Source organism: Dermochelys coriacea, chromosome 11, assembly GCF_009764565.3.
Source record: "Dermochelys coriacea isolate rDerCor1 chromosome 11, rDerCor1.pri.v4, whole genome shotgun sequence".
NCBI lineage: Eukaryota > Metazoa > Chordata > Testudines > Dermochelyidae > Dermochelys > Dermochelys coriacea.
This window is the reverse complement of record NC_050078.2, coordinates 64,566,753-64,579,035: the sequence shown is the minus strand read 5'-3', so window position 1 is coordinate 64,579,035 and position 12,283 is coordinate 64,566,753. Positions and strand designations below refer to the sequence as shown.

The window sequence follows — 12,283 nt, the reverse complement described above, 5'->3', positions numbered from 1 at the left end:
CTCCCTGGAGAGCTTACAATGTAGGCATCAGACAGGTGATGAGACAGAAAGGATCAGACAGGTGGACAAAACAGACGGGTTGGGGGGATGAGGTAATAATAAAACTAAACAGCAGTTATCAGAAAAGCACAAATTACAGCTCACCACTTTCCTAACCAATGCCAGATGGATATGGTAGGTACTGTGGCAGAGGTAAAGTGTTAAGGAGGAATTTCAAAGATGATAAGGTGGTGGCTTTACAAATTCAGATGGGAGTTTCTCACGGGCACATGAGGTTGCGTGGAAAAAGTGCAAGATATTTGAGGAAAAAATGGACAAGCAAGGTGAAGGTGTGGTAATCAAGGAGTTGGTTATGGCTCCCTGAATCTGTGGGCTGATCTCTACCAGCCCTGTCCCTGATGTAAATTACAGCAGCCTGGGTTATGCTAGTTGAGAATTGGCTGTACTCTGGCCCTGACCCTTTCTGCCCCAACATGACCCTTCTGCTGGGGTGGGGAGGCTGGCTGGCATAGGAGCCAGTACACCAGCTTTACACCAGTTGAATTGCCCCCTGCCTAAATGGCACATAGAAGCTGGCTTGAGGGGGACAGAATCTGGCCCTAAGTGACTTCATCAAGGCTAGAGACGCAGTCTGTGTTAAATCTGAGATGAGAATGCATGAGTCCCTTGTTCGCAGTGCTCTGCCTTGTTCACTAAACTCTGTTGCCTCATTTCGTTCAACTGCCTATTCCTTGTGGTCAGAGGTCATACTGGGTGCTCAACAGAGGAGAAAGCTCAGCTACAGACAGCTGACTAGGAGGAAGTCTGTGGCAGATATAACACCAGTAGCCCTGCCCTCCACAGCTACAAACATACCTGGGGCACTCACAAAATCTAGAAGCCTGCCGTCATGGCTTTAATGGACCCCCAAAGACACTGAATGGCTATAGAAGGGGACATAGAATAACCTGTGCACTCTAGGAAAAATGAATAACAAGTTTTCAAGCCAGGTGACTGGTTTATATTTTCAAGCCAATTTTCACAAAAAAAGGGCTAGAAATGTATAGCTGGATTTTCAGAAGTACTGAGCACCCACAAATCACTTTGACATTGAGGGGAGCTGTGACCGCTTATTAAAACTGCATAATTAGTACCTTTTAAAACAAAAGGTGAGATTCTCATTTTAAGGCCCCCCCATATCAGAGTTAGTGTGAGTATAATTATGGGTACCAAGGCCAATTTTGAACCAAATAAGTGATTCCAGTACTGTCTCCATATCTGCTACTGACATTGTCCCTGCACATTTTCTGAGGATGTGGGGCTCATTCTAGACCTTCACATGCTAAAGTAAGGGTAAGTGTCAGTTTCAGCACACCAAAAAGCATTGCTGAATGGCATTACATAATTACATATAATCAATTGCTCCACGGTACTGAATTTTAAAAATTAATTCATTTACTCAAATACAGAAGAAAATTCAACCCTGCCAGAATGAGCTGTTCTTTGTAACGTTCATGGGCATTTATTAAAGGAAGGAAGACATGAATGTCTGATTTAAAGAAAAATACCAGTTATTCTGCTGCATAAGTGCTTAAAAGCAAGTTAGAGATGCCCAAGGCTAGGTCTAACTCACACCCAAGACGTTCCTGATTTCGAGCATTTTGAAGAGAATAATACATGTAAACTAACTTGACTAGGCCACTTCCCTCTCTGCAAGGCACCTGCAGCCTGTTTGGTTATTAACTAGTTTTCCCCAAGAAGCATGGCAAATTCTGAAATACCACCTACAGCAGTTTTAATGAGCCACACAATGTCATGTTTCCACTGAATGTCTCAGGTGAAGGAAAGAATTAAATCTGACTATTGTTAGTGTTTCAACATTAACAACAAACAGAAAAGTTGATTTTACAGAGACTACAGAATATACAGCAGCAACCTGCCTGCACATTTCAGTGGCCCGCCAAGAATTAAATATCCGTTTAAGCGACTTCTAAGGCTCCTCTCACAGTTGTATCTAAATGCTACACATAAAGATTTATTTAGCATTCAGCTTATTCTCAATTGATTTTCTTTCCTATCTCTCGATAACGGCAGATATTTTTCTCTTCCTCCTTATCTTATTCTGCTTATCTCCTGGCATCCCATCAGAAATTGGTCATGGAAAGGTGTCACTGAAGGAATATTTTAATAAAAAAGTAGATCTCACATTAACTACAGAAACACACTATTTGTCTACCCATTTGCTGAATAAATGCATCAAGCAAAATGCTTCAGCTTTTAACATCCATACCTATAGGAGGGTCGTCTGGAAAGGATCTCTCTGCGTTTCTGAGAGTCTGTGACACTGTCCACTGACTCCTGTGAATCTTCACTTTCTGCAATAGTGGAGATCTGTAAATAAGAACAGAATAAATTTACCACTGTAAGCAAGTTTAACAAGCCACTTCCACAGTAATAAATCTACCACTATAAGCAAGTTTTCACAGTATGCGAAAGACATTACCAATACAAGTACTAAACAGGACTTTGACCTAGAAAATCAGAAGTAATAGCTGATCATTTGTTACTGGATACATAGATGCCCAAAGTCAACCATCTAGCTTCAGAAATGTATTTAACAATTAAGTCACTCAAATGAGAGAATATATAATGGGCAAATTATTATAAATAATGGTTCCACCCACTTTTTTCTTTCCATAACTCCTTCTTTCTATCCTGCTTCCATCCAGTCCAAAGAACCAAAGCAAGGTAGGCAGTCAGGTCTGGAGACACAGTAACTAGAAGCAACGTGGGATTGAAAGCAGAAGGGTCTGGAGACAAAGGGAATGAGGAGTGCAGTTGTGACAGAACCAATTATAAAACTCTACAAGGATATGGAGGTCCTGCAGGAGCTTTTCCTGGTTTCATGATGTATACTTGGTGCTTAAGGCCTCCTTGGTGCCATGCTAACAGGTTATACACCATAGCAGACTGTGAAGTATTGGACTGTAAATATCACCATTCCAAACACATTTTTGCATTTCATCCTCCGTTCTGAATTCCAACATGATTTCATCATCAGTCTCTTACCTTGAATCACTAGAGCCAGAAACAAGTGCCACATACCATCTGAAAATTGTGCATCTCCAGATTTTAACAGGATAAAACACTAAACTCTAACTCCAATGGTCTGAGGTAGGTAGAGGCTGACGAAAGTACAGAACTGAAGCAATGCAAGGAAATAACCAAGATCATTATCAGAATGATCCAATTTTAAAGCATGAGTGTCACCTAATTTTTTTTAAAATCGATACCGGTTTAAATACCTCTATAAAAGAAATCTCAATAGTTAGCCTTTAACTTAGTTTAGTTCTCATCTCTGTGGGTTCCGAATGCCCCCAAAATGATTTACCATCCTTATCTTAGGTGCCTAAATAGCCTAAATAGTTCCTGCTTCCATGTTCAGCAACACTGGATTTAAAAGGTAATTTAAAAGGTTGCTCAGAGAAGGAACCACAGTAGAGATTAAGACTAAGGCTTTCTGGACTACTGAAGCCTTTCTCCAAGTCTTTAATAAGTTTTGAGATTGGCTTTTCATCCTGTGCATCATGAACTGTATTGTCTTTCTTTGTTTATACAGCATCAAGCAATTATTAAGGTTTTATAAAGTTAACATTCAAAACATAAATATTAAAATTACTTATTGCAACCTGCCAAGGTAGAAATACACATGTAAATCAGTACAAATGTTTTCCAAGAAGCAAAAACTTTGATTCCTGAACATCAGCCACATTAATAATTTGGCAATCTCTAAAATTCTTATTGTTGTTCATTTAAGATACAGAAATAAGATGTCTTAGAAGTCACTAAACAGACATAAAAATGGTCTAGTAATGTTAACCTTGCAGCAGGTAAAAGCCGGATATAGAAATAGTATCAGCAAAAAGCACAACCTAATAGGCTTACCAACTTCTAAAGGGAAATGAAACTCAATAATGTATGGAAACGAAAAGCAGATAAACCATAAAGAAAGAGACAAAAGTAATGGGGTAACAAGTACAGTACAGACTTTCCTTTCAACATATTTTAAGTTGACATGACACAGAACACACATAAGTTTGATTAAGGTGGACTGATAAGGTTATATAGAATATATGAGTTAGGAGTTTGAAATCCTTTAATGCATACCTGAACCGTCTGGACCTGCGGAGACTGAATAACTGATGGCTGGGCTGCCTGAATAACTCCATGGACTTGAACTGTCTGTCCATTAGGCAACTGTACTAAGGTCACCGTTGGGGCAGAAGATGTTGCATGAGCTGTCGGCATAGATACCTACAAAAGGGAGAGAGGGAATATATATTAGATTATTGCAGCATCTCATTATTTGACTACCAAGAAAATTCTCAGCAGTAAAAGGATGATGCCTCTTCTCCTAGGAAGGGCTTTGGTAACCAAAAGTGTTTAAAAGGGACACCATAAAATAAAATAAATCAAAAAAACACATCCCTGTCTAGCCCCAACATTTGTCCTAATTTGTAACTTAATTTTCTGAAGAATGTCCCCCTGGCTCTAAACATCATGTTATAAAACTACTGTCAAGAAATGAAGGAAACATTTCTTTTTTGAGGTAATGTAATCAAAACCTAATATGCGCCCCTCCCTTGCAGCAATTAAATATTGCTAGAACTGTGAATATTCCTACAATGAATATTTCCTTCTAAGTACTGGAATGGGTTACCTAGGGAGGTGGTAGAATCTCCATCCTTAGAGGTCTTTAAGGCCCGGCTTGACAAAGCCCTGGCTGGGATGATTTAGTTGGTGTTGGTCCTGCTTTGAGCAGGGGATTGGACTAGATGACCTCCTGAGGTCTCTTCCAACCCTAATATTCTATGATTCTCTGAGATGTTGCTGACTCACAGGCAGTAACATATGGGAGCCAAGCTACTTTTGTTTTCAGACTAGAAAATGCAGGAGAATATTTGCTAACTGTAAAAAGTCGAAATTAGTTAGGGAGTCAAATTTTGAGACTTGTTAGAAAGTATAGCCACAAAGTAAATCAAATCAAGTAGCTGGCAATGTCCTTTTAAATGAAGCCCACAGACCAACTGTTCGAACAGAGTAACAATGCATGTTTTCAATGGAAACAATTGCTTCTAGGTAGTCATTTCAATGCTATACTGTAAGATACACAACTAAGAGTTAATTTATTGCTACAAAGAACAATGGCTACAATTTTCAAACATGGGTGCCTAAAGTTTTTGAAGCTTAATTTAGAGCTTGTCTACATGGTGCAGCAATGCACACTATAGAGGTGTGATTTCTAAAGCAGACCAATGTGCTGTGCACTAACTGGACCACGCAGACCCTGCTGGCGAGCATAAAAAGTTCCATGTAGTGCTACGTGATCACGCACTAGTGTATATTGCTATGTCATGTAGACAAGCCCTCGAAGACCCAAGTTTGAATATGCTAATCAATGTCACTATGTTTAATGGAGTTTTCAGGCAACTTAATAACTTTTGACTAAAAAAATTCTATGAACCTCAAATAATGTCATATAGCAGCATTAATATTTATTGTAATGAAGAAGTGAACACATTTATATCTTGACAAATGAGTGATTTTCAAAAGACTGATCTCTGAATTTCCATAACCAACAATCCTTTATGTGGAAGCCTTGTTTGACAGAAAATCAAGGGAAATTGTACTTGGATCACCCAGGTGTCTCCCCTTTATTCTCCAAATTTGGTGCCTGTCTTTTTGCTCTCTATTATGAAGATGGCTGCTGCAAAGATGCACTGCATTGTTGCACAATGGCATTGGACCAATTTCACATGTGCCATCTGCAGCTGAAACCAGGAGCTACAGTACCATGGCGCTACTCTCCTTTGGCAGTTGAGGGGCACTTGTGCCATGATGTCAGTTGACTGGAGGAAGGGTAGTAAACAATCTAGGCAACAAGCTTCTCAGGCAGAAGGGAACAAACTTGCAGAAAAATCTGCTTTTTAATGTAATTTTTTAAGACAAATTAAATTCCATCATCATGTGGCCTAATTAATAATGAATCCAACTGACTAAAGCAATTCTTGCCAATGAAAGCACAACTGATTAACTGAAGGCTATTCTGCTGTTGAGCTAAGCCAACATCTGATAATGATTTCAGCAGATGTTTCTGACTCATACCTAATGGAATCAGTTTACCTTATTCAAAATAGCAAGTATAATTTTTCTCTTTACTAGGGGAGCATTCCCTAGCCCTTGAAAAATGTAACAATAAAATTATAGAATCATAGAAACATAGGGCTCAAAGGGACCTCCAGAGATCATCAAGTCCAGCCCCTGCACTGCGGCAGGACCAAATAAACATAGACCATCCCTTGCAGGTGTTTGTCCAAACTGTTCTTATAAACCTCCCATGATAGGATTCCACAACTTCCTTTGGAAGCCTATTCCAGTGTTAAAGTATCTTTATAGTTAGAAAGTTTTCCCTAATATCTAACCTGAATCTCCTTTGCTGCAGATTACTTCTTGTTCTACCTTCAGTGGACAGGCAGAACAATTGATCACTGTCCCCTTTATAATAGACTTAAACATATTTGAACACTGTTATCAGGTCTCCCCTCAGTCTTCTTTTCTCAAGACTAAACATGCCCAGGTTTTTTAACCTTACCTCATAGGTCAGGTTTTATCATTTTTGTTGGTCTTCTCGGCCTTTCCTAAAGTGTGGCAGTCAGAACTGGACACAGTACTCCAGTTGAGGCCTCACCAGCGCCAAGTAGAATAGGACAATTACCAGCAGTGTCTTGCATATTACACTCCTGTTAATACATCCCAGAAGCAACTGCACCAAATTGTCAATTTATATTCAATTTGTGATCCACTATAATCCCCAGACCCCTGCTAGCAGGGCTACCACCTAACCAGTTATTTCCCATTTTGTATTTGTGCATTTGATTTTTCCTTCCTAAATGAAAAACTCTGCACTTCTTTTTATTGAATTTAATTATGTTTATTTCAGACCAATTCTCTAATTTGTCTAAATCATTTTGAATTCGAATCCTGTCCTCTAAAGTACTTGCAGTACTATACAACTAAATTCTCAGTGTTTCAATGTAGATTATATAAGACTATAATCCCAGTGAAAAGAGCTTAACACTTGCCTATTACAAGGTGTCATGTATTTTTGTAAACATGAAAGTGGTAAATTATTTCATAATCATTCCATAAGACAGACATCAGAAAATTCACAAAATAAAGAGATGAGAGTGAGACGTAATTTTATATATTTTGGGGGAATGCAAATAATTTACAGAGTGAAACTGTTACACAAGGGACTGATGCCATAGGCCATATTCTATACTCATTTACACGATGGAGTTACTCCTGGCAAACATCAATGGAACCCAGGAAAGAACTGGGTTCCAGAAATTAAGAAGATAATTAGATTTGCATTATTTCTGGCCTCTACAAAGTAACTTTTTTTGAGACTATAAAGGGTCTAATAGTGCCCCAGTAAAAGGGAGACAACTGCAGAATTTGAGTTTCTGATTAAAAGCAAACAGCATACAACAAATGGAAGTCTGCTCCTTTTGCTTATAATGTTCATTATATCCATCCCTTTTGTTAATTTATGTATTCTCTGCATTATTTAACCATATAAAACAAATCAGTTGTTTTCTTAAGAAATAGGTATACTGTCATAACAAAGTCCCTAACTAAAATAAGCAAAACCCTGTTTATACAAGTCAGTACAGAAACACAGAAATTCAAAGTTTCGAAGTATCTTTAAAGGATGGCGGGAAGGAATGCTACAAGTAAAACGAAGTAATTCAAAAGTCTATATCTATAGTCTCTTTATAAATGGATTATACATTAAAACTACTTCAGTCCTAACACAGTATGATATTGAAGTTAAATCAACAAGTAGTACTATACAACTCTCATTACAAAATTAAATGAAACACACATATTCCCTGTTCCAGACACACATAAAATGGAACATTATCTCATCCTCCTCAGAAAATAGTTTCCTTCTTACACCTTATGCAGTTGGGAACAATGCTGTAAAAACATTAAAACAAATCACTTTGTACCTGGGCTAATGTTGCAATCTGCGGTTGTGCCTGTACAGTCATCTGTTGGGTTTCTGCCTCTGTAACGGCTGCATCTCCACTCTGCTGGTTCTCTGCACCAGATTCCATGGTCATTTAGTTACCTACAATCACAATGATGTGTGTCATGAGTATGGGTTTGCCTCTTTCATGGCTTATGTATCCATGTAATTCCATTATTATTGGTGGAGCTGGTAACGATGCATACAGTTAATGTAGGCCAACATTTCATATTATAAGACCTAGTTTTCAGTTGCTTATAATTTTTCTTTTAACCATTCAGGAAGAAATTTTCTGTGCCGGCTGTCTGTCTCAGATTGCATTTTCTGTAAAGTTTCAGTAAAAATAGTTTAGCAATTTCTAATAACAAGACTTGAAGAAAATACGTTGTTTGCCCTATGTTAAAATATTCTTACAACCATTTTGTTGAGAAGTTCTAGCGCTTCCAGGGACTCAAAATCTCTCAGGAGGCTTTCCCTGTTGTCAGTTATATACCGTTTGCCATCCCCACGAAAACCTGCCCAAATTTGGCCAAGTTATATAAACCTTCAAAAAAACCTAGAGTTTGCACATGCTCAGCAACTTAAGTTTGGCAGCTAAATTCACTGAAGGTTCTATATGAACTATTCATGCTCCATTCCCCACAAATCCTATCTGTGATCACACTGTGCATGGATCATCCCCACAGAGCAAGTGAGTATGTTCCATCCCTTGGACTGAGCAGGATGTTTCCTACAAATGCTGTTCCTGTTAATAAAATTTTACTCACAATTGTGGGTAAAATTCACCTGCCAAAGAAAATAAACATAGAGAATACCGGAAGTCACTTCCAGAATGGACCAACACCAACATAAGGGATTTGGCATGATTTCCAATAATCAACCCATTATATTTTGAAATATTTTTGGAATTAGCTTTATAAAAATGTCAGAAGGCTTTATGCTATTTTGTATACAAGATGAATTTTCCTTGGCTAAATTACGCATCCTATACAGTTCTTAATACAATCTTATTTTAAGCGTTAATTGAATAAGTGTTTCTCAGTAGAACATACAAAATTCTATACAATGAAGTTGCATAACTCCAAAAAGCAAGCATATAGGGAGAGTTTACTGAATGTTAAATCTACACCAATCTGTGAAAGTGATGTTACAATCACTTTTAAATACTCAAAAGAAAATATTTAGCATGTAATAAAGAATTGCCTCAAAGTTTAGAGAAGTCTTCCAATCACACTACCTTTCAATAAGCACTTGGATATTGTACAAACCAGTCACTTCTTAATGGTGGTGGTCTAAACATTTCATATGAAATAATATGGTAGAGAAGCTACCATTTCAACGAGAACTGTGATTCAGAATTACTGGAATGTATATTCTTTGGGAATAGGCACTGCTCTCTTTTAAAGCGATCACTGTCTTTCACATTCATTCTGTTTATCACACTTCAGTCCTGGGTAAAATATGAAATCTCGATGGCTTACATTAGAGTTACTGCATATCAGACTAATGAAAGTAAACAGCATTAAAACAAGTATCTGTGGAATGATGATCAACAATAAGAGCGAATTCTGGACCAGTTTAGCCTCTACTGAGTATTTCCAGACTGTTAAAGAGAAAGCTCCATAAATACTGAAAGCAGCAACAGAAGACCAATTTTGCATAAACACTTTTGTTTTCTTCAGGAAAAATACCAATGGAAAGATACAGGTGCCAACTACCTTATCATGTTCCATGGGAAAAGAGCAAGGCACTGTACATAAACCAAAACGTGATCATTCCAATACAAAAAAAAAAAATATTCCCTCAAATCAGCAATTTAGTTTTAGTGCTATCAAGTACCACATATGTAGTTCCAACATCAGTTTGGAAAGAATTAGAAAAGTCCCTGGTTAAGATGGAATGATGCTGTAATTAAGTATCACTAATGTAATGGAAATAGAACATAAGAACACGGTGATTCTAAAAATCCAAACACTATGGAAAGGAAGGAAATCAAGGTTAAGTTGCACTTAAAAAACAAAAAGCACAAAACCCTCTCCATTTCTGGAAAAAGCAAGTTAGGTTCTCCAAAGAATTCCAAACTCTGCCCTGCCTCCCACTGATGCCAGAATTTGTATATTCCACAGAAGGCAGACATGAGTCTGACAAGTATCACAGCTCACAGATACCTGATACTCTATAATTTGGTAATCTGGCAGTGAATCTTGTAGTTTTAATGTATTTTAAGCAGTTTATACCTTACAAATTTTCATTAGGACTTCAAGAAATACACAGCCTGTGGCTGGGTAACCATCATGAATCATGCAATCAGAATTCAGATTGCAGGGGCCACACCATTGTACATACACAGAATACAGTTTTCATCTATTAGTATCTACAGGAAGCCTGCCACTGAGGATCAGAACAATTTAAGATTGGTTCATTGCATCCAATGGTGGGTCTGAGGGAACAATATCAGGAAGGTAAGATGAGATTTGTGTGTCTGACTTCTAAAAGGTGTGATGTTCGGGTTGTTGATTGGTCAGGAGAGAGCAGACTGGAGATACTATGGCCATTTGGCTGGCAGATGATGCAGATATTAGTATTTCAATTCTGGGATGTGTAGTATGTGGTTGATCTTGTCTTAGTTGGAAAATGTAAAGCTTGCTTGCCTAAGAATACCTCATGAATGGAGTTTGAGCGTAGATAGGATAATGGAGTTGAGATAAGGTTGTTTGTGACAATTTAACTCATAATTTTTATATATTTTATAGTTTGTTGTTTTGTTCTATAGTTCAAAGTTATTAAATTGTTTAAAAATAAAACCTTAAACTTCCTTCCTTTATAATGCTTAATTTTGTGAACACCAGTGTTTATCTATCTTTAAAGTTAGAAAAATTTATTTACCATCTTAACTCTGACCTTTAATTATGGTTTTTGCATGGAAATCTCCTTAAGTTATTAAACAGATATTAAGATTTGCTGTGTAACAATCTGATGTACATAATTAACTTCTAAACTAGGAACATATTTATGAACCTTCATGGGAATCCATGCAATAGTTAGTCCATGATCCAGAGCTGTCCTAAACCTCTCAACCCAAGCTCTTCAGCTGAGGACTTCAGGAAGTCAGCAAAGATTTTAGTTTTTAAGCCACAATGAAATATCTATAACACACAGAAGTGTCATTCTGGATATTATAAAATCTTCTTCAGACCATGAAGACCTTCTAGTCTTCCTTAGGTCATCAGACCTTTCCACAGCTTTAAAAGGTCACTATAAAATGTATATAGTTTACATACATGCTATTCATGGCTTTTCCATTGACTTAATATTTGTGAAACCCTGTGTATATGTACAAGTCTTTTTTTGGTAAGTATAGTAAAGCGGTTCTGTGTCAAAGAAGGGAAGACACATTCTTGCTGTCGGACAAACCTTAGCAATGTGTTTATCCAGACTTCTCTAAAGAGAAAATCTGCTAGATTTTTAAAATACTATTTACTATACTATCACAAATCTTTTTCATATTCCATTTAATTTCCCCCAAAAAGTAACTTAAAAAACCCAGTCCTATGCACTATTATTAGTTGTATTACCATAGCAATCAAAGACATCATAAATTAAACAAACTGCAAGTTTGCACTGCTTATCAAGGTGCAAAAATGCATGAGACTTTTGAAACAGTAATGGTTGGTCTACTTCCCCCTTAAATTAAACTCTATTGGTATTGTTCCTCTAAGTCCTATTGTCGAGAGTATACATGCAAAGACAGAGACAGAAAGGACATTTGTACAAGAATTTGGATGAGTGTACATATAACATCTTTGTCATAACCTTACAAAGTGTGTATGGTCATTTCAGGTTCAAAATTCAACTATAAACCAGGGATTAATGGAATCAAATAAGGTAGATCAGGACATTGTTGAGAAGCTAAATGATTTCTTTACAATAGTCTTCAACAAAGAGGATGTTATTCCTCCCCCAGATCCACTCCTTTCTGGTAGTAAAGATCACATACTACTAGAGACTAAGGTGACAGAAGAAGAGCTGCTGGAACAAACAGATCACTTAAAAAGCAATTACTAGGCCCAGGGGTTCTGGAAGTCTTGAGTGTCTGAGCTGCTAGCAAAAACATGTAAGCTCTCATTAAAAACAGCTACCATAACAGAGAATTGGAGGGTAGCAAATGTTATACCTATATCTAAAGAAAGAAAGAAAAAGATATTGATC

At 37.4% G+C, this 12,283-nt stretch overlaps 1 protein-coding gene across 2 annotated transcripts in view; it reads right to left on the bottom strand.

The window, feature by feature from the left end:
• Positions 1-12,283, bottom strand: part of CREB1 (cAMP responsive element binding protein 1) — a 45,098-nt gene that overhangs the window by 14,356 nt on the left and 18,459 nt on the right. Inside the window, exons 2-4 of one of the 2 annotated variants that reach the window (XM_038421029.2) lie at positions 8,055-8,176; positions 4,147-4,293; positions 2,270-2,370 (exon numbers count right to left, since the gene is read on the bottom strand). In XM_038421029.2, the coding sequence (XP_038276957.1) occupies positions 2,270-2,370; positions 4,147-4,293; positions 8,055-8,168 (362 nt within the window). In that variant the 5' untranslated portion in view covers positions 8,169-8,176. Of the gene's footprint in view, positions 1-2,269; positions 2,371-2,663; positions 2,790-4,146; positions 4,294-8,054; positions 8,177-12,283 lie in introns of those variants that run through there. The other variant, XM_043505653.1, reaches the window with a different exon arrangement.